The sequence below is a fragment of the Oncorhynchus masou genome, chromosome 33 (genome assembly GCF_036934945.1).
Source record: "Oncorhynchus masou masou isolate Uvic2021 chromosome 33, UVic_Omas_1.1, whole genome shotgun sequence".
Lineage (NCBI taxonomy): Eukaryota > Metazoa > Chordata > Actinopteri > Salmoniformes > Salmonidae > Oncorhynchus > Oncorhynchus masou.
In genome coordinates, this window is record NC_088244.1 from 36,024,989 (window position 1) to 36,048,658 (window position 23,670).

Below are 23,670 nucleotides of genomic sequence, written 5' to 3' on the forward strand. Positions count from 1 at the left end.
GCAAAACATTGAATGAGTAGGTGTGTCCAAACCTTTGACTGGTACTCTATATAATACTCTAAGTTCCAAATTTATGTTAAGTTCTAAATGGCCTTTATTGTTTATGCCCTTAATGCTGATTGGCTGAAAGCTGTGGTATATCAGACCTTATACCAGGGGTATGACAAAACATTTATTTTTACCGTTGTTATTACGTTGGCTAACCAGTTTATAATAGAAATTTGGCACTTCAGGTGGTTGTGGTGTATGGCCAGTATACCACGGCTAAGGGCTGTTCTTGGACATGTAAATTAGATGTCTTTATTTCATTTTCAATACATTTCCAAAAACATGTTTTCACTTTGTCATTATGGATATATTGTGTGTAGATGTGTGAAGAAAAAAAATATATTCAATCCATTTTAAATTCAGGCTGTAACACTACAAAATGTGGAAAAAGTTATCTTAATTTGATCTGTTTTTGCAGAGAATTTTCCAGCAAACCAGCGGCTTACAGTTAGTGCACTCATCTTAGAATAGTTAGGTGGGAGGGGGTCCAAGTGCAATTGTGTTGGGGGGGTCAGTTGAGGTGAGGAGGGGTTTTATTTAAGATACTCTTTGAAGAGGTAGGGTTTCAGGTGCTTTTTGAAGATGGGCAGGGACTCTGCTGTCCTAGCTTCAGGGGGAAGATGGTTCTACCATTGACCAGGACAGAGAAGAGCTTGGACTGGGCTGAACAGGAGCTGGATGGGAGGGCCAAGAGACCAGAGGCACCAGAACGGAGTGCTCAGGTTGGGGTGTATGGTTTGAGCAATTAGGGTTTGAGCAATTTGAACAATTATAATGCACATAATAATTCACATTTCCTGTTGCTGCAATATTTTTTTCCTGCTGAGAAACTGGTCATATTACAGTAAGATAGTAGGCTATATCTGTAACATTTTGAGTGAATATATTTATACCATTTTGAAATGGACATAGAGAATAGGATGGAGGAAGAGGGTATCTGACAGTGAAAAAAAGAACACTTTTTTTGTACTGTTAACGCTTTATTTGTACATTGACAATGGTCGACTGTACCTACACCAACCACTAACTCTGGACACAGTGACGGCTGTCGGAGTACACAAGAGTGATGAGGAACCACACTATGTGAAGCTCAGGAGGGTAACTTCAGGGGGCGCATATATATATATATATATATATATATATATATATATATATATATATATATCTTTATTTAACGAGGCAAGTCAGTTAAGAACAAATTCTTATTTTCAATGACAGCCTAGGAACAGTGGGCTAACTGTCTTGTTCAGGGGCAGAACAACAGATTTGTACCTTTTCAGCTCAGGGATTCGATCTTGCAACCTTCACGGTTGCTAGTCCAACGCTCTAACCACTAGGATACCTGCCGCCCCGAACTGTATAAATATAAACCGTCCACATGAGTGATTATTCCTCTTTCGAAGGTGGAATCCTCCGCTATGCTCACCAGCTAGATGCTGGTTGCTGTGGATTTCTGTGAAAAGCTCTCAGAATAATGGCAGAATAGCACATCCCACCTGTGATGTCAGAGCTGCAAGACTAGCTGTTGATGTAGAGAGGAAGGGGGAGCCTATAGCCTGTTGCTCATGATCATCAAATAGCCTGCTAGTACTCTATAAGCCTTGTTCCTGTGCGCAGAGAGAGCAGAGTTGGTGTTCGATGCAGAAGCGACAGCAACAGTTAGGACTTCAGGTTTTCTTGTATTTCTGATCACTTTGTACGAACTAAAACTCACAGCTGTGGGAAGAACTGATACGCGACCACAGTGAGTATTTCATCATATTTGTTCTTATTTACCTCATCTCAGAGGATGTTAATACACATACTGTACCGTATATCAATCCCTTTTGACAGCTCAGTAAAATGCATGGCGGTATCAACTAAGTGCTATCAGTATTCACTAAGACTTCAGTAAGTGTGCATCTGTTGATGCTGACCACCCTATCAACATTATAGGGGCTGTAATTTGTTGTAATTTTCAGTATAACACATGATAAACCATTGAGTGGTGTAATATTAGAATTGCTAATGTACTAATCACCCCCACAGTTGCCATGATCATGTTTATCTAACGAGCATGTTTTTATATTCAGCAACAGTTAGTTGGAAAAAATGAGTCAACCATGTGAAAATATCAATGTGTGCAAGAGTATCATTATAAAAACGTCATAATTCTGTCATCTGAATGTGATGTAATTCAGATGACAGAATTATGACGTTTTTATAATGATACTCTTGCACACATTGATATTTTCACATGTACAGTAACTACGTATATACTGCAAGTTTACATTTCCCCTCAGGTTTTTGAATTTAATATGAATGATATACTATTCTTCCAGGGCCATGAACATTTTAGCTACTGTCCACTCTGATTGTATCCAATGGGTCCCATCTGTTCATTTATTCTAATGTTATTGCTCCATCTCCATGTCTCTGACAGATGACTATGATTAGCATACCGTAGATCACTACATGGTAATAGAGTGGCCGATATACTACATATGGTACATGGTAAGTCACTTTTTTTTATGTATTTGCCAGATTTTGTTGAACTTCCATAGCTGTAGCATCCGAGCAACATACAGAAAATATAGTATATGTTCTATTCAAAATGGCCAAAAAGAAAGAATTTAAGCTTCAAATCAAAATAAAATCACAATTATTTATATAGCCCTTCGTACATCAGCTGATATCTCAAAGTGCTGTACAGAAACCTAGCCTAAAACCCCAAACAGCAAGCAATGCAGGTGTTGAAGCATGTTGGCTAGGAAAAAAACTCCCGAGCAAGGCCAAAACCTATGAAGAAACCTAGAGAGGAACCAGGCTATGAGGGGTGGCCCGTCCTCTTCTGGCTGTGCCAGGTGGAGATTATAACAGGACATGGCCAAGATGTTCAAATATTCATAAATGACCAGCATGGTCAAATAATAGGTCTGGGACAGGTAGCACGTCCGGTGAACAGGTCAGGATTCCATAGTCGCAGGCAGAACAGTTTAAACTGGAGCAGCAGCAGGGCCAGGTGGACTGGGGACAGCAAGGAGTCATCATGCCAGGTAGTCCTGAGTCATGGTCCTACGGCTCAGGTCCTCTGAGAGAGAGAAAGAAAGAGAGAAAGAGAGAATTAGAGAGAGCATACTTAAATTCACACAAGACACCGGATAAGACGGTAGAAGTACTCCAGATATAACAAACTGACCCTAGCCCGCCGACACATAAACTACTGCAGCATAAATGCTGGAGGCTGAGACAGGAGGGGTCAGGAGACACTGTGGCCCCATCTGATGATACCCCCAGACAGGGCCAAACAGGAAGGATATAACCCCACCCACTTTGCCAAGGCACAGCCCCCACACTACTAGAGGGATATCTTCAACCACCAACTTACTATCCTGAGACAAGGCCGAGTATAGCCCACAAAGATCTCCGCCACGGCACAACCCAAGGGGGGTGGCGCCAACCCAGACAGGAAGATCACATCATTGACTCAACCCACTCAAGTGACGCACCCCTCCTAGGGACGGCATGAAAGAGCACCAGTAAGCCAGTGACTCAGCCCCTGTAATAGGGTTAGAGGCAGAGAATCCCAGTGGAAAGAGGGGAACCGGCCAGGCAGAGACAGCAAGGGCAGTTCGTTGCTCCAGGGCCTTTCTGTTCACCTTCACACTCCAATCATATGACCCACTGAAGAGATGAGTCTTCAGTAAAGACTTAAAGGTTGAGACCGAGTTTGCGTCTCTCACATGGGTAGGCAGACCATTCCATAAAAATGGAGCTCTATAGGAAAAAGCCCTGCCTCCAGCTGTTTGCTTAGAAATTCTAGGGATAATTTGGAGGCCTGCGTCTTGTGACCGTAGCGTACGTGTAGGTATGTACGGCAGGACCAAATCAGAGAGATAGGTAGGAGCGAGCCCATGTAATGCTTTGTAGGTTAGCAGTAAAACCTTGAAATCAGCCCTTGCCTTGACAGGAAGCCAGTGTAGGGAGGCTAGCAGTGGAGTAATATGATCAAATGTTTTGGTTCTAGTTAGGATTCTAGCAGCTGTATTTTGCACTAACTGAAGTTTATTTAGTGCTTTATTCGGGTAGCCGGAAAGTAGAGCATTGCAGTAGTCTAACCTAGAAGTAACAAAAGCATGGATTAATTTTTCTGCATCATTTTTGGACAGAAAGTTTCTGATTTTTGCAATGTTACGTAGATGGAAAAAAGCTGTCCTTGAAACAGTCTTGATATGTTCGTCAAAAGAGAGGTCAGGGTCCAGAGTAACGCCGAGCTTCAAAAGACACAATGGTTCCAGCATTATTGGTACCTAGTAATTTCACAGTCTGACAGACGTATTAAACATTAGAGAGTGAATACTATTGATTGACAGATAGGTCACTCAATATAATATGTTTCTGGAGTCAAAAACTCATAACAATATTTTATCATACTCCTTGCCCACAGTTCCCCATATTTGGTTGTAAGTGTAGAGACCCGCTACATTAATGTATTCATGGCTTGGAGACACAAGTTAGACAGACATTGATAGCTATATCAGTCTGACTACATGAATGTCGAGTCTATGCATAAGGAGCTAAGAGACTTTTGGCTGCTTTAGGCATTTCCACACTCTACATACAGTACCTAACATATTTCTGCTCTACACTGTAAACCCCTACACAGATTTTCTATATTTAGTTGCAACCGGCAACACGAAGGAAGCAATGCTCAAAACCTTGATTACATCTCTGAAAGCCACTACTGGAAATTGATTAATGGCAAATTAGGAGCAATACCAGACCTAAGAAGGGAAGCAATATGAGCTGCGTTGATTTACTAGCGCCACTGTTGTTGGATCACATATGTAAGAGGGTCATTAATCAATTGTGATACTACCAATAATCTGACCTCGGTTTTCCTCAAATGCAATCGTGCACAGAATGCAAGTTCTTTCTTCAGACCCCTTTATGATGTATGTTGGGTAATCCATAGATCTATTTCACCCACTCTGCAAGGTCATTCCGATTTGAATGAGATGAACTAATGACTTTCTTGTATTTACATCTATGGCAGTCATGCTCCCCCATTCCACTCCGACTGGGCCAGTGCAAGAGTAAATATAATCTGCTTATTCCCAGATGTCTTTAGAAGTGGCGGACCTGAGCGACATGTCCTTGCATGTCATTAGATCAGACCGCAGAGTCGCCATTTTAACGGCATTAATTAACTTACATTGTCAATGCGCCTGAGGAAAGTAGTCTACAGAGCCCTTTCTGCTCTCTGGTCAGGGCTAACTGTCGACACAAATTAGGCTGGGATAGGTGGTGTGTGATTGGAGAGCAAAACACTTCACTCTTCCCCCATTTACACACAACTTGAGTTGAGTGCCTTAAAACGTTGGCTAGTTCCAGCATTAAATATTCAACAGCAATTGATGTACAGTACAAATCTCCCATCTAGAATGATTTAGATATTTTGGGTCTGAGTAATTTGGGCAAACTAACACTGGCTGAATAGTAAGCAGAAGCTTACATAAAAAATTATGTGCATTTAAACAGCATTAGACATTTAGACATTAAACATGAAACAGCACTAGACATCTTTTCTACAATAACATGTTACAGTACAAATCCTTGCTGACAGCAGATTATAATTGACAGAGGAACCTACTATCCATCTTTTTGAGTCACTAATCGTTATATCAAAATGATCATATTGGCTACCAGTACCACTGGTGAAAGTAGCAGTCTTCACTCAACACCACACAAAACAACTTTTCCCTTTGACTCACTACCATTCTATTTGCTACCACTGCAGAAAATACTAGCCTTCACTCAACTCCACACAAAACAACTTTGTTCCCTGTTGTAATTTCCAAGAGCCCAGATCTGTTAATCCATCCCATCAACTAAAGTAGTTTCTCCTCTCTGTTCAGGCTGACACAAATCTAATAAGGGCTTCCAGAAAGACTGGATGTTGTCTTTTCTCTAATTTTTAGTCCAAAATGATCCATCTCTCATCCCCCCATCTCTCTTTTATCTGTCGTTCAATGTCCTCCCTGCCAGACCATCCCAATGAGGCCTGTAATGGGGTCTGGTTTGGTCTCGTAGCCACTCAGAGCAATCCCTTCAAACACTCTGTCCCTGCAGTGACAGGACAGACAGGGCAGGCAGCTCTCTTCATGAACATCAAACATCAGACTGTCTGTCTGTGCACATCCCTACTGGGACTCTTTTATCAGTGAAGAGCAGGACTAGGGTCAATTGAACCTTAATTAAACATACATACCCTGCGCCGTCCGAGACAGGTATGGACAGTACTATAACAGGATACTAATGTGTGGTTATGTAATGCACACAGTCTCACAGCTGAGATCTTGCGTAATCATTACGCAATCTAAAGTTGTGTTCTGTTCCATCTGTGAGTTTACTTTCCAACTCAGAGAGTGTGATATCAAACAAAGAGATCACAGAAAATGTGGATGGGCAAGAAAGAAACCATATGCATAAGAACCAAACCCATGAGAACAAGATAAGAATACTTACCTCATATAGAAACATATAGAAACTCAGAAACTACATTTAGCTTTACAAATGTCCTTTTACGGGCATAATTCATCTAAATTACGAAGATTGAGAGGTACTCTCTACAATTTACGAGAAAATCTACGTTCCTTGGGCAGAAAGATACAGTAGATTGTGAGCAGAATTCCCCAAGTGTTGTCCATTAGCCAATTATGTTTCCAGTTCTGTAGCCTAATGATCGCTTAAATATGACAGGGAAAACTACTCTCTATTCCAAACTATTGCCGTAGTAGGTCAAGACACTTCAGAAAGAAGAATATAGAGGTTACGTTAAGGTGGAGGGTGGAAGGTGTAGGGTTGAGGGTGAGCATTAGGGTGCTACCCGAAATATTGTCAGTCACGGTGTGGTGGCGTTGAGGGGATGAGGAGGAGTGATGAGGCATAATATGGAGCAGCCAGGCAGAAAAGGAGGAATTGGCAGTGTCTTTTCAGTTTCTGTCTGCGTAGTCCTGAGGGCACGAAGAAGGACAAGGACGGAACACTAAGATTAATGGAGAAAATGGTAAAAGTTCGATAATTCCCATTAGCGGCCTGACATTTGCTGAGAGTGGAAAGAATCTACCGAAGGAAAGACAACTGCAACTGCAAGAAAGGACATCTCCATAGGCTGGCGTCGAAAGGTTCCCCACTACACACATCAATTAGAAAGATGGCATAAAGGATTTTCCTTTAAAAAAATATTTTTTACGCCCTTTTTCTCACCAATTTCATGGTATCCAATTGTTGTTAGTGATTACTATCTTTTCTCATCGCTACAACTCCCGTACAGGCTCGGGAGAGACGAAGGTTGAAAGCCATGAGTCCTCCGAAACACAACCCAACCAATCCGCACTGCTTCTTAACAAAGCGAGCCTCCAACCCGGAAGCCAGCCGAACCAATGTGTCGGAGGAAACACAGTGCACCTGGCTACCTTGGTTAGCGCGCACTGCACCCAGCCCGCCACAGGAGTCACTGGTGCGCGATGAGACAAGGATATCCCTACCAGCCAAACCCTCCTTAACCCGGACAACGCTAGGCCAATTGTGCGTCGCCCCTCGGACCTCCCGGTTGCGGCTGGCTGCGACAGAGCCTGGGCGCAAACCCAGAGTCTCTGATGGCACAGCTAGCGCTGCGCTGCGCTGCAGCCACCCAGGAGGCCCCAGGATTTTATTTTAAAGTAAGAGCGACAGGAAAGATAAAGATGGTAGTATAGTATGTAAAATATACGATATACTGTATGAAACCAACTGTTGGTTGTATTAAAGATATATAAAGTAAAAGTATGAAAGTATGATGTTGATTAAAGTAAATCACATTTGGATATTGTGGACCATGGTGAGGGCTAGCAAGGCAATTACATCCCTTGAGATATTTCTTGTTCCAATGTAGTCCGTATTTACTAAATCCACCCACTTACATCAGAAAAGGGTATTTTTTTCTATTCCGCAATTCCTGACAGAGTTTCTGTTGGCATAGGTCTTATAATGTAAGGTTTGCTCCAGGCATTGAATCTTGCCTGCGTAAAAAAACAGATTTGAAAACAGAGAGGGAGAGAGCGAGCAAGAGAGACAGAGACAGAGTATTGGCTCAGTATTTCTGTGGTCAGAAGTCCATTTCAACACTACCCACTTCGAGTTCATTAAGTTAGATGGGTTTCTAAAGGAAAACAATGTTGTTCAGATGGTCATTATGTGGTCTGAATGGTCATTAGAGGAGACTGTAAGACTCCAGGCCAGGATGTATACTGTTGTCATCTTGAAAAGTCTACTTGCACCACACATTTGAGATCGGGGTCAAAAACAAATGGTTTTCGGTCTACAGTAGGTAGACACTGTTACGGGGTTGATGGGAAGGATAGTCCTCCCAGGAGAGGAGAGCACACAAGCCATTAAAAAAACAGGGACCCAGTCCTCCAGGCAGACTTGTTTTGATCAATTTTGGCAAAGTAAGACACGTCTGTAGTAGAGGGTGAAAAATAGTTACCACTCTACTCACACCACATAGACAGGATTATTAAATAATGACAGATCATACAAAATGAATAAAAAGTAACGAACCGTATTACTAAAGAAATATACAGCACCACTCAAAAGTTTGAACACACCTAATCATGCAAAGGTTTTCTTAATTTTTTACATTTTCGACATTGTATAATAATAGTGAAGACATCAAAACTATGAAATAACACATACAGACGGAATCATGCAGTAACAGACATTAAACAAAGTGTTAAACAAATCAAAAGATTTAGATTCTTCAAAGTAGCCAACCTTTACCTTGATGACAGCTTTGCACACTCTCGGCATTCTCTCAACCAGCTTCACCTGGAATGTTTTCCCAAATGTCTTGAAGGAGTTCCCACATATGCTGAGCACTTGTTTGCTGTTTTTCCTTCACTCTGCAGTCCAGCTCATCCCAAACCATCTCAATTGGATTGAGGTCAGGTGATTATGGAGGCCAGGTCATCTGATGCAGAACTCCATCACTCTCCTTTTTGGTCAAATTGCCCTTACACAGCCTGGAGGTGTGTTGGGTTATTGTCCTGTTGAAAAACAAATGATATTCCCACCAAATGCAAACCAGATGGGATGGCGTATTGCTGCAGAATGCTGTGGTAGCCATGCTGGTTAAGTGTGCCTTGAATTCTAAATAAATCACTGACAGTGTCACCAGCCAAGCACCCCACACCATCACACCTCCTCCATGCTTCACATTGGGAACCACACATGCAGAGATCATCTGTTCACATACTCTGCATCTCACAAAGACACGGCGGCTGGAACCCAAAATCTCAAATTTGGACTCATCAGACCAAAGGACAGATTTCCACCGGTCTAATATCGTTGCTCAAGTTTTTTGGCCCAAGCAAGTCTCTTCTTATTATTGGTGTCCTTTAGTAGTGGTTTCTTTGCAGCAATTCGACCATGAAGGCCTGATTCACACAGTCTCCTCTGAACAGTTGATGTTGAGATGTGTCTGTTACTTGCAATTTTTGAGGCTGGTAACTCTAGTTAACTTATCCTCTGCAGCAGAGGTAACTCTGGGTCTTCCTTTCCTGTAGCGGTCCTCATGGGAGCCAGTTTCATCATTGCGCGTGATGGTTTTTGCGACTGCACTTGAAGAAACGTTCAAATTTCTTGAAATGTTACAGATTGACTGACCTTCATGTCTTAAAGTAATGACGGACTGTCATTTCTTTTTGCTTATTTGAGCTGTTTTGCCATAATATGGACTTGGTCTTTTGCCAAATAGGGCTATCTTCTGTATACCAAACCTACCTTGACACAACACAAGTGATTGTCTCTAAAGCAATATGAAGGAAAGAAATTCCACAAATGAACTTTTAACAAGGCACACCTGTTAATTGTAATGCATTTAAGGTGACTACTTCATGAGGCTGGTTGAGAGAATGCCAAGAGTGTTTAAAGCTGTCATCAAGGCAAAGGCTGGCTACTTTGAAGAATCTCAAATAGAATCTCAAATGATTTGTTTAACACTTTTTTGGTTACTACATGATTCCATACGTGTTATTTCATAGTTTTGATGTCTTCACTATTATTCTGCTATGTAGAAAATAGTAAAAATAAAGAAAAACCCTGGAATGAGTAGGTGTGTCCAAACTTTTGACTGTCACTATATATGATTTGCATATTCAAATTCAACCTGAGTTTTGAATTTCATAGACCTTGATTCTGTATTGAATTGTAAATATTTTACTTATAAGAATTTAGCAAAATGTGGACACTGGATTTAACATATAAGTGTATAGATCAAAAAGGACTCGATAAGATGAATTTAAGCATTGTATAATTAGTCAACTATAATGTACTTGTTTTTACACAGACTTATCTGAAAACAAAACATATTTTACTCATGACCAAACCAATGGCCTCTGAAAGCTAACACAAACTTCAATGTTTATTTAAAGTGTGCCAGAATTGAGAAAATATCACCAAATAAGGATCACCCCTGATCAACTTTATATTTGGTCCATTACCAAGCCGTGAACGACACTACTCCAGGATCTCAGTTATAGCCTTTCTCAGACACTTGAAGTGAGTTGATCACTACATTTCCAAAGCAGTTTGAGTCAGATTCTCATGGCGCTGTAGGAAATCTGCTGTATTTCTGTTACATTACGAAGCGACAGACAACTCTAACATTTCAGTAATAGCCTTTCTCAGACCCTTGAAGTGTCCTGTGTAATCTGGTAATGCTTTTCAAAGACAGTTAGTGTCAGTTTCTCGAAGCACAGTAGAAGACGCATGAGCTCTGCAGATAGAAAGAATCACAGCCCAGGCCAGTGACTCACAAGCAATCTGGAGAGAACATGCCCTTTGGCAAAGCTGCGATAGACAGCACGGCATAGCACCGGCACGGAGAGGCCCATCGACAGAGGGCCAGACCTTAGGCGATCTGATGGAGACAGAAACATTCTCTGGCTCTGTGTTGTTTCATCTCTTCCTCTGAGACTTCTGGGAGATACAGCTCTTCCTCAAGGAGGTGTTTAAAGGAACAGTAGAGTTCTAAAACACAACTACTTCATGGGTGCTCCTGTGACTGGAAGGACCAAAGGACCACCTGTTACTACTGGCCCCAGAGAGAAAACAAACGGTGCCAGAGTGATTGAAGGGTTTTATCTATCCGGTCTTTGCCATCCATGTCTTTGGGCGAAGAAGAGGAGAGGAATTTAAGATAATAATTTATAATTTATTTGATCATTTTATCTTTGGAGCATGAAGAAGACATAATTGTTCTGCAATTTAGAGTGGAATGTTCTTTTTACTGTCTTTGGGCAAAGAAGTGGAAAGGATTTTAATAATGTCTCACAATAATGTTTCTTCCAGATTGGTATCTATCAGTATAATATCCTTGGAGCATCAATAAATGAGCCAATTTAATGAGAATTACTGCAGTGTTATTGGCCCTCACAAAAGTGGCCTGTATAGTTTGTTCAAGTGGTTGAGCAGATTCAAGCTGCTGTTCATTGTGACCGAAATGTTTCTCCTCGTACATATCCAGATATACACTTTTAATTTCCATTTGAGTCATCTATCAGACCCTCTTATCCAGAGGGATTAATCAACAATCCCATCCTTGCTGAACTCAACTGGCTTCCGGTCAACTATACGATTGACTTTAAAATAATCCTCGTAGTGTTTTAAAGCCTTGATTGGATTGAGGCCTACCTACATCAGTGACCTCATTTCTATCAATGAGCCACCTCGGACTCTCAGCAACTCCCTACTGCTTCAATTCCCTAAGACACGTCTTCGTACTATGGGGGACCGAGCTATCTGAGAGATGCTCCATCAATCAGAACTTTTAAAACAGCCTTAAAACACATTTCTACATACTTTTTCCCTTCTATTTAAGATGTTCTTTAGAAACAACCAGTGGCAAACCAAACACAGATTGCTCCCATGGGAAACCAAGCAGGCTAAATGAGAGGAATAGGTGAATGTCAATGTACTCCATCATCTTTGGCTTCGCTTGGGGTGGTTCACTCTAATGTGACAGGTGGGAAACAGAATCATTGGCCCGAGGCACTGACAGTGCAAACACCTAATAACCACCCACTGACCGTGACGCACTCTGATACATACATTTTTATGCGTTTTGTCATATGGGTTTTTTATTCACAGCTAAAACGTGTGTTGTATTGTGGGATTGGTAGTCATTTCACACAAGGCTATTCTTTATAGTTGCAGAGAATGAGGCTGTATAACTAAGAGGTGATCGTATTGTATAAAGTGTGAAGTATCACATGCAATCAATCCATCCCTAAGTGCTATAGCTACCATATAGTCTGAAAAAATCAAAGCAGCACTGGAAAAACTACACTGCAACTGTTACGCAATGGATAGCAGATGTTTTCTGACAGAAAATGTTTATATCAATTCATCTAGATGAGTAAACGTGTTCAAATATGTGTGCATGGTATCTTTATGTAACATGGACCAACAGTGTGGGTTTAGCATCATTAGACGATAATGATCCGTTTGTTGTGACAGAACTGGGTACTGGGGTTGGGGTTGCCTCTGCTTAGCTGCCTAAAAGTTGTACAAGTAGGGGGACATCAAGAACAACTACATTTGTCCAATGTTGTTGAACCAATGTGGCAGGAATGTTCATATTGGGAAGAGCCAATATTGGCAGTCTTGGCAGATTAGAAATCAATTTATGTAAGCAGGAAGTCACCCTGCTCTTAATGATGATATCACATTGCTGAGTCTAGGTCTACCTGCCTATGTGTTTGTGTGTTTGTGTGTGTGAGTGTGTGTGTGTGTGTGTGAGTGTGTGTACTGTGTATGCAGTGTCATTATGCAGTAGTCCTGAAATAGAAGTTTGCTGTAAGATCTTGATTCCCATGTACTGTAAATTTAACTATATCACCTTCGGCTATGAATTAGTCTTGCCAAGTTCTCACCAGTGTTTTCGTTCCAAGTACATTTATCATCTCACCCCAGTGTTTATCATAGTTACATGACTCCTCTACATGATACATGGTTGCCCTACGGCTGTAAAGAATCAACAGCATGTGTGGCATCCACTACAATTACATCCATTAGACAACCAGACCCCAGATAATTTCAGGTGTTGTCCATCGAGCATCAACATCACAGTGAAATCATATGTTGCCTATCCATTAGACAGAGCTTTTAAGTGCATTACAGGGGAAATCAATCACAACCATTTCAAGCATCTAAAGTTACAACCAATACATGTAACAGGGTTTATTTTATTGAGGCGTTTGCCTATTAGTGACATATAATGAGAAAAGACAGGGAATCAATGATTTCTTAATGTTTTTAGTTTTTCATATGATTCCACATCTGTTATGTGTTAACTGTACATTATGGTCCCATCAAATCAAACCAAAGTTTCTTTGTCACGTGCGCCGAATACAACAGGTGTGTTTCACCTTACAGTGAACTTACAGGCTCTAACCAGTAGTGCAAAAAAAGGTATTAGGTGATCAATAGGTAAGTAAAGAAATAAAACAACAGTAAAAAGACAGGCTATATATAGTAGCGAGGCTATAAAAGTAGGAGGCTACATACAGACACCGGTTAGTCAGGCTGATTGAGGTAGTATGTACATGTAGATATGGTTAAAGTGACTATGCATATATGATGAACAGAGAGTATCAGTAGGGTAAAAGAGGGGTTGGTGGGTGGTGGGTGGCAGGACACAATGCAGATATGATAAACAGAGAGTAGCAGCAGCGTTAAAGAGGGGTTGGGGGGTTACACAATGCAAATAGTCCGGGTAGCCATTTGATTACCTGTTCAGGAGTCTTATGGCTTGGGGGTAAAAACTGTTGAGAAGCTTTTTTGTCCTAGACTTGGCACTCCGGTACCGCTTGCCATGCGGTAGTAGAGAGAACAGTCTATGACTGGGGTGGCTGGGGTCTTTGACCGTTTTTAGGGCCTTCCACTGACACCACCTGGTGTAGAGGTCCTGGATGGTAGGCAGCTTAGCCCCAGGGATGTACTGGGCCGTACGCACTACCCTCCTACCCTTCTAAGTTAAATTGCAGGATACATAAAGTAAATTAAAAATTCTAACTAGCAACAAAGATGCTTTGCCTCTTCCTCTCTGTTAGCAAGTACATTCCTCCATATGAGCAGTACATAGAATACTAGCTAGCTAGCTACCATTATTACATTAACCAACATTATCTTCGATCTTAATCAAGATATTGTGGATGACTGACTGACATCAAAAATAATAATGGGTAGTCATTAAACAAATATGCCAAGAATACCAATGCTACTAAAAACAAGTTAGCACAGTTAATAAAGTTACGAAAGAGAAATGTCCACCGAGTTGTGTGGACATAGGACGAGCAGCTAGCTATCTTCCCAGCTAATTTTTATTTGCTACCAGCCAGAAAAGTCAAAGCAGAGACGGTATTTTGTAGCTAACTACCAAGCTACACTACCAAAGTTATGTCGGTAATTCAGTTAAATGAAAAGATGTAGAGTTAGGAAAAAGTCACTCACCAAAACAGTGAACTCTGGAGTCACCGGTTTGTTTTTCAGACAGAGTCTGACTGCAACTCGAGTGCTTTTACCTCAGAAGAAAATGACACAATATTTTTGCTGGGGTTGGGGTGGAGGAGAACTTGGAGTTTGATGTATACTACATCCTACATTTTAAAACATAATTTCAGGCAAAAGTATTTTTCAATACTTAATGTCTAATATGATCAGTTGGTGGCTTTAACACTTAAAGAACACAAAGATCTTAATCAGGAAAGAGTTCAACCTGGTCCTGGAACCCACAATCCAACAAAGAACAATCTATGAACGTTCCTTTGTAGTACATGTAGTCCTACCCAGTACCTGTACCCTTTGCATATGAGATTATGAAATAATGATACATAGAATTTTGTGTTTGTCCTTTCCTCTCCTTCTAAAGGTAAGCATGTGCCAGAGAAAGGTCGACCACAGGGATGTGACCAGCGATGGAGGTAGAGGGGTTGTTCCTGTATAGGTAAAGATGACGCTGCTGGCAGGTGATGGCTCGGACTACGACTACAGCGCTCTGAGCTGTGCCTCTGATGCCTCCCTCCTCCTCCTCCCTCAACCCCCGCCCCTGTCAGAGCAGGAGGCCCTCAAGGGGGCCTACTACAAACGAGCCCAATTACTTCCCGAGGACTCAGACCACCTCCTCACCAATGCTACCTCGCTCTTCGCTACCCATAAACTCCACGTCATCATCAACGTGGGTGGGCTGCGTTATCAACTACCCTGGACCACCTTGGAGGACTTCCCCCTGTCCCGACTGGGCCAGCTGCGCCTCTGCAGCAGCTTCGACGAGATCATGTGCGTCTGCGATGATTACGACATCGCTCAAAACGAGTTCTTCTTCGACCGCTCGCCCTGTGCCTTCCGCACCATCCTGACTTTCCTGCGGGCTGGGAAGCTGCGGTCCCTCAGGGAGATGTGTGCCCTCTCCTTCAGGGAGGAGCTGCACTACTGGGGGGTCCCTGAAGAGAACCTGGAGTGGTGCTGCCGTCGCCGCCTCATCCAGCGGGTGGATGAGTGTGACGAGTTGGAGCGGGCTGCCCAGGAGGACGAGGAGGAGGAGCTGATGATGGACACGGACAGCGGGCACCGTAGGGGTTCCACCGCCCTGGCTACGGAGACCCGGATGGGACATTGTATGAACAAGCTGAGGGACATGGTGGAGCGGCCCCACTCGGGCCTGCCAGGAAAGATCTTTGCCTGTCTGTCGGTGCTGTTTGTCACCATCACAGCTGTCAACCTGTCCATCAGTACCATGCCGGCTATGAGAGAGGAGGAGGAGCAAGTAGGTGGAAATTTTGAGGACCAGGAGGCCTCAGTACAGGGCAACAGGTCATACACTCTGTACACTTCCCAGACACTTGATAACAAAACTTGCACTTTGAAATTGTAAAAAACAAACATTTTGAATATCAGAGCTGTAATGTAAAGCACAAAGAGCATTTGTCAAGTTAAAGTAATAATGGATTAAGTGCATGGGCTATACTTTGCAAAGAAAACACATCTGAAACATTTGGAAAAGCCTTGTTCGAATTGAATATACATGCTCATGAACATGGCTGACTTGAATCACTGCAGTAATTCCTCTTTTTTTGGCCTCGGTAGCCAGATAAAAAGAAAATTGGAGTGACACACACACACACACACACACCACTGCACTTCTCTGGTTTCACTGTGAGTTCTAGGAGAGTACTTCCAGGAGCAAAAGCAATTAATTCATTTTTAGCCTCCGTTATCTGTTGGTAACCATCATGGAACATATTTTGTATCCCAGAAGGTAATTCATTACCCCAGAGGTGATGGACTTTAGATGGTGCTCCAAAGGCTGATACCTGAGCACAGCATTCCAAAATTGCATCCCTGATAGATTCTATTGTTAGACGGTTAGAATCAATTGAAGAAGAGTATTTTGCTATCTAAACGCTGTTCTGTCTGAGAACAAGCTTATTGTACACTCTGTGTAGAAATGATACACTGGTATAAGTTGTTTCCTACTCTGTGGGAGTGTTTTGTGATAATACTGCATGTTTTCTTCTGAAATTGAATCAACTCAAAGGCCACTTTATATCATACCGTACGTGCTTTGAATTAGTTAATAATTTAATATCCACAATTGAAAAACAATTTCTAAGAAACAATCTCGCAAATAGTACATAACCTTCAGCCTTGGAGAGCATTATTTTGTGTTAACTAAATTCAGGAATTTGTTTATGTTTTTGTTTCAGTACATAGATTTTTTAAATATTTCATGTAGCTGAATAAAGCAACACGTACCTACACAGCACCTCACTCTGTGCAAGAACCGTCTGAGCAGAGAACAGAGAACATACAAAATATTGGTAACAAGCTATGAACATAAAATATTTGGGCTGTAATGAATGGAGTCTGTGTTCAATGCCCTGCAGTCTACAATTTGACATTTGAGGAATAGAATTTGGCATACCTCAATGACCTACCTTGGATTTTAGGCAGCACCATAGCTCCCTCTAGTGTCAAACTACTCTTGCAACAACCAAAAGTCAAGAACGAGTTCAGAGCAAAAGCCTATACACCTTGTGGCTTGGTGTATAGAACACTGCTGTATATGCTAGATGTTTATATACAGGTGATAACCAGTATCTCGTGTCTCTTAGGGCAAGTGCTCCCAGATGTGCTACAACATCTTCATTGTGGAGACGGTGTGTGTGGGCTGGTTCTCCCTAGAATTCACCCTGCGCTTCATCCAGGACCGAGACAAACTAGCCTTCCTGAGGCGCCCTCTGAACCTCATAGACGTGGTGGCAATCCTGCCCTACTACATCACCCTGGTCGTGGACAGCTACCAGGGGGAGAAGAAGCTGGGCTCGGGAAGTAGTTACCTGGATAAGGTGGGCCTTGTGCTCCGTATCCTCCGCGCCCTGAGGATCCTATATGTGATGCGACTGGCCCGCCACTCCTTGGGCCTGCAGACTCTGGGGCTGACGGCGCGGCGCTGCACACGGGAGTTTGGGTTGCTCCTCCTCTTCCTCTGTGTGGCCATTGCCCTCTTCTCCCCGCTGCTCTACCTCATTGAGAACGAGATGGCCGCCACCCACGAGTTCAGCAGTATCCCCGCCACCTACTGGTGGGCCGTCATTACCATGACAACGGTGGGCTACGGGGACATGGTTCCGAGGAGCATCCCGGGTCAGGTGGTGGCGCTAAGCAGTATCCTGAGCGGGATTCTTCTCATGGCATTCCCAGTCACCTCCATCTTTCATACGTTCTCCCGGTCCTACGTGGAACTGAAGCAGGAGCAGCAGAGGCTACTGCAAAGACGGACACACTTCCTGTTACGCAGGAGGATGGGTGGGCTGGGAAGTAACATGTCGCTGGAGAGTGACAGCTATGGCTCCACTAAGACCAGGGACCGGGATGACTGAAGAGTAGGAGGAGGAGGAGGAGGAGGAGCAGTAGGAGAAGCAGTAGGTGGAGGAGGGAGAATTAAAGGACACGAAGCACAGAGAGAATAAAACAAAAGAGGGGTTAGGACTTGTCAACTTCATCTGTGAACAGCGACCCAAATGACTGTGGATGAGAAAGAAAGAAATCAAGGACACAAAGCACAGAGACAACGGAGAGAAAATCTGAGAGAGAAACAAATAAGGGTTAAGAGGACCTGGCAATGCTCTGCTAACAATGTTTTAGTTTATTATTCTTCTCTGGATGATGTCATCTCTGTCTGCCATTATGCGGTAATAGAGGCCAGAAATATTCCCATAAACCAGAAGATCTGCACAATAACAGAAAGAAGATTGTGATGAATCCTATTAGATCATTGACATTTTGCTGTATAACAGTACATTATATTCCATAAATGCATAAATCAAAAATAACCTACAGTATAAGCTATATGTAATATGTGATCGATTTCTTATTCATTTTTGTGTCTCAATTGTGAAGAGTCCAGTCCATAACCATATTTCTTAAGAGTTAGATGTATTGGAGGTGTATTGGTGCTCAGCACTGTTAGGGGTTGCATATGCAATTTTAATGTATGAAACATTGAAGAAACATGTATATGTCTGTAGTTGTTGTGTGCTCCGTGTCTTGAAAATGTATTTCTAAATAATGCTGTCGGTTGCTAAATATTTACAACTGAACTGATGCTGATCTGCCTCATGATTGCTTGGACTTATTTGTAATTTCACTGACTTTGTTGCTATTTCCCAAAAAATTATATGTCTATTGGGTCCTACTAATCACCCCAAACAACCCAAAACAACCCAAAAGTACCAACAAGTACCTAAAAGTACCCAAAATAACCCAATAATAGCCAAAAGAACCCAAAAGAATAACAAAAAAACCTAATCAGGTACCCAAAATAACTCCAAACAGAAGTGGAGGCTGGTGTAAGGAGCTATAGGAGGACTGTCTCCCACATTGTAATGTGGTTTCTATATATTTAATGTGTTTGATACCGTTCCATTATTCCATTCCAGGCATTACAATGAACCCGTCCTCCTATAGATCCTCCCACCTGCCTCCTCTGCCAACCCGGTACCAAAAGAACCCATAAACAAACCCAAACAGTTACTCAAATGATCGGTTCAGGTTCACGTTTCTGATGTTTCAGGTGTTACGTCACGTTCACATGCTAGTCATAACTAGGAAACTTTGACATTTCTGACTTGCTGATTTGTTGAATGCGGCACGTCTATAACTACAATCAATTAGGTTCTTTTGGTACCCGGTTTGGCAGAAGAGGCATGTGGGAGGATCTATCGGAAGATGGGAGCGTTCACTTTTGTCAAGATAGTGACCAACGATGGTCACCAACTTTCAAAGTGTGTTGCAATATGGGCATAAAAATTGTCTGACTAAATCGGCTGCATGACCTTTACAGCAATCATACGATCAAAGGTCATGCACTTCGACTGCAGTCAACTGAAGATTGCAGTCAACTTGAATTCGAAACCAAAGCATTGTGTGAGATGAGCCTCTTCAATTTTTTTTCATGTTGCCATCTATCATTGGTTATTATCAATGCATGTTTACTGTTTTTGGGTGGATGACTATTTAGAGTATAAATACATCTTTATCTTTACATCCTAACAATCTAATTCCATAGGCCTACATGTGATCCACATTTCGAACATAAATGATAAATGAAATATCCAACTAGATGCTACTGTAACGTTGTGTCCCATGTTATATCCTGCAATTTATTTGTTCAGTCTGTAATATTGTTGTCACCAAACAAAGGCAAATGTGTTGATTGTCTATTAAGTGTGAATAAAATTGAATACATATTGTATGCTACACATGGATTATTTTAGGGGATTTCTACACTGGCAATTTTAGAGGCTTAATCTGTGGCCAGGAAACCAGCCCTTAATGAGCAAGTATCCCAGACGCCAGTCGTGAGGTCAATACCAACTGCATTTAACTGCTTGGCATGTTGTTTGTCATATTGTTTGCCAAGTAATTTATGTGAACTGATGTACATGTATAGTCTAATCCTGTTCATATTGTTTACCCAGTATGTGAACTGATGTACATGTAAATGATTCCTTTTCTGTACAGTGAGTGTTTTGTCCTTCATGCGCTTCAATCAAATTATGTTCTTTACATGCTGACAAAAGCAACATAAAGGTTGAGAATTAAATAAATTACACTCCCGCTGTAGCGATGCTGCCCTTCAATCAATTACCATACAGTAAGAATCTTTGTGGACTAGGTTTAATCACATCTGTTATTACAACTCCGTGTTGCACAAGCACAAATAATGAGGAAGGTGCAAGGCCATGACGAAATTGCAAACAACACATCATTTCTCACATGATGCAAAAACACCGATATGTTCTCATTCTAGTAGCCTATGCACTCACTATCTGGTTGTGTTTTGAGAAACCCATCAAAAAAATACAGAACATTTCCTGTGAATGTTAGAGAGCTTGGGCTGGTATCTAATTTCCTCATCAGCATATTAATTCCTTGGACCATGTTGATCGTGTTCAGCTTCGGGTATGAGATGACGAATTTCGATAGCCTCCACTTCATCGGCAGTAACAAAGGCGAATTCCACATCTGCAATTGGCTATGTTTCTGTTAAGGTGTCCAGTGATTTTCTTGTCGACATTTAGAAAGTGCTCGCATAGAAAATAGATGCGACAATTGCCTGCTAGGGTGAGTTTCCATTCAGGCTAACTATCTTGTGTCAATGAAAAGCAGCATAATGACATTTTTTTGCAAAAACCTATGGTCAGTGTCGAATACAAATGTGGTGGTTGAAGTGTTTCCATTAGCCATTTTGGCAAATTGCATGTTAATAACCTGGCCACAGCCTGTAGGCCTATGTGTCATGTGTCAGGTAGCCCGCAAAAGCCTGCATGTATAGAATGCAATAATTGACTAATATTTGCCAGTCTATTAATTCTCCTCTGCCAACCTATCGCCACAGTCCATGCCAGGGTGGAACTTGCACTCATGTAGATCTGAAATAATTGGATGGTGAAACTAGAAAAGCAAGGCGAAGCAATTCGGGTATTCTGGAAAGTCAGGACAATCCTTGTCCTGCAAAGAAACATACATTTTATAGCTGAAAAAAAGGATTTTGCAAGCAGTAGGCATTTAGAAGTAAATGTGGGTGGAGTGGAGTTTTATAGTTATGTGGGTGACATCAAGTGCCTTCAAAATGATTCAGCATTTTTTTTAACATTGTTTCCATCATAATTTGTCGCAATAAAGAAAGTTCAACAAAAGACAAATCCACCTGTCAAATATATAAAAATGTTGTTGATCTGTAGAAAATGTTTGCTATTGGCCTATCTGCGTTTCCATTATGGAATAAACCTGGGTCAATGGAAAACTGCCTATAGAGCCCCACTGTGGAGGTGTAATAATACCCATAAAACTTAGCGGTCAAACAGGGAAATGGTTCCAATTTTTCCACCATTCATTTTTCCCATTGGGAATTTTAGAAACACTTAAAATAAGGGCTGTGTTTTTTGTAGGCTTACCCTGGCGTGACGTTTTGATAACCATGCAAATCTCTCTCTGACAAGGTGACTGTTATCAATATATTAGGCTCTATTTACACTCAGATTTGAAAATGCTAATTAGCATCAAAGTAAACATCATGCAAGACTACAAATCCCTGCAAGCTCCTGCACGTCATCTCTAGCTGACACCTATGCTAACAGGTATTGTGTCCATTTAAAACATGCACGAGACGGTTCACAGAATTGTTAATTTAAAGAAATGTAGCCAATTTATTCATTGCTAAATTTAGCTACCGTTCTCAATCAAATCATATTGTATTGGTCACATACACTTGTTTAGCAGATGTCATTGTGGGTGTAGTGAAATGCTTGTGTTTCTAGCTCCAACAGTGCAGTAATATCTAACAAGTAATATCTAACATTTTTACAACATATACCCAATACACACAAATCTAAGTAAAGGAATGGAATTGAGAATATATAAATATATGGTCAAGCAATGTCAGAGCGGCATAGCCTAAGAGTAGAATGGAATATAAACTACCGGTCAAAAGTTTTAGAACACGTACTCATTCAAGGGATTTTCTTTATTTTTACTGTTTCCTGCATTGTACAATAATAGCGGAGACATCAAACTATGAAATAACACATATGGAATCAAGTAGTAACCAAAAAAGTGTTAAACAAATGAAAATATATTTTATATTTGAGATTCTTCAAGTAGCCACCCTATGCCTTGATGACAGCTTTGCATACTCTTCGTATTCTCTCAACCAGCTTCACCTGGAATGCTTTTCCAACAGTCGTGAACGAGTTCCCACATATGCTGAGCACTTGTTGGCTGCTTTTCCTTCACTTTGCTGCCTGACTCATCCCAAACCTTCTCCATTTGGTTGAGGTCCGGGGATTGTGGAAGCCAGGTCATCTGATGCAGCACTCCATCACTCTCCTTCTTAGTAAAATAGCTCTTACACATCCTGAAGGTGTGTTTTGGGGCATTGTCCTGTTGAAAAAAAAGAAGATTGTGGGACTAAGCCCAAACCAGATGGGATGGCGTATCGCTGAAGAATGCTGTGGGAGCCGTGCTGGTTAAGTGTGCCTTGAATTCTAAATAAATCACAGACAGTGTCACCAGCCAAGCACCCCAACACCATAACACCTCCTCCTCCAAGCTTTGCGGTGTGAAATACACATGCGGAGATCATCCGTTCACCCACACCGCATCTCACAAAGACACAGCCGTTGGAACCAAAAATTTCCAATTTGGACTCCAGACAAAAGGACACATTTCCTCCAAGTCCATTGCTTATGTTTCTTGGCCCAAGCAAGTCTCTTCTTATTATTGGTGTCCTTTAGTAGTGGTTTCTTTGCAGCAATTTGACCATGAAGGCCTGCTCCACACAGTCTCCTCTGAACAGTTGATGTTGAGATGTGTCTGTTACTTGAACTCTGTGAAGCATTTATTTGACCTGCAATTTCTGAGGCTGGTAACTCTAATGGGCTTATCCTATGCAGCAGAGGTAACTCTGGGTCTTCCTTTCCTGTGGTGGCCCTCGTGAGAGCCAGTTTCATCATAGTGCTTGATGGGTTTTGTGACTGCACTTGACTGCACAGAAACTGAAAGTTCTTGAATTGTTCAGTATTGACTGAGCTTCATGTCTTAAAGTAATGATGGACTGTTGTTTCTCTTTACTTATTTGAGCTGTTCCTGCCATAATATGGACTTAGTCTTTTACCAAATAGTGCTATCTTCTGTATACCCACCTACCTTGTCACAACACAACTGATTGGCTTAAACACAATAAGAAGGAAAGAAATTCCACAAATTAACTTTTAAGGCACACCTGTTAATTGAAATGCATTCCAGATGACTACCAAATGAAGCTGGTTGAGAGAATGCCAAGATTGTGCAAAGCTGTCATCAAGGCAAAAGGTGGCTATTTGAAGAATCTCAAATATAAAATATATTTTGATTTGTTTAACACTTTGTTGGTTACTACATGACTCCATAGGTGTTATTTTATAGTTTTGATGTCTTCACTATTGTCACATCTTCTCCCGCTTCCTCTCTCTGGAGCTCGTTGTCGACAGTTTACTC

At 41.7% G+C, this 23,670-nt stretch overlaps 1 protein-coding gene across 1 annotated transcript; it reads left to right on the forward strand.

The window, feature by feature from the left end:
* Positions 1 to 1,686: 1,686 nt before the first annotated feature.
* Positions 1,687 to 20,244, forward strand: LOC135528395 (potassium voltage-gated channel subfamily G member 1-like). The gene is made up of 3 exons (XM_064957448.1): positions 1,687 to 1,792; positions 15,002 to 15,895; positions 17,244 to 20,244. The coding sequence occupies exons 2-3, from the start codon at positions 15,083 to 15,085 to the stop codon at positions 18,009 to 18,011; spliced, it is 1,581 nt and encodes a 526-aa protein (XP_064813520.1). The 5' UTR covers positions 1,687 to 1,792; positions 15,002 to 15,082; the 3' UTR covers positions 18,012 to 20,244.
* The last annotated feature ends 3,426 nt before the right edge of the window (positions 20,245 to 23,670 follow it).

What these genes read in the sequence shown, in the direction of transcription:
- LOC135528395 (XM_064957448.1), top strand. Translation starts at nt 15,083, where the DNA reads ATGACGCTGCTGGCAGGTGATGGCTCGGACTACGACTACAGCGCTCTG. An exon ending in TGAGAGAGGAGGAGGAGCAA is followed by an intron (nt 15,896 to 17,243) that starts GTAGGTGGAAAT and finishes CGTGTCTCTTAG; the next exon opens with GGCAAGTGCTCCCAGATGTG.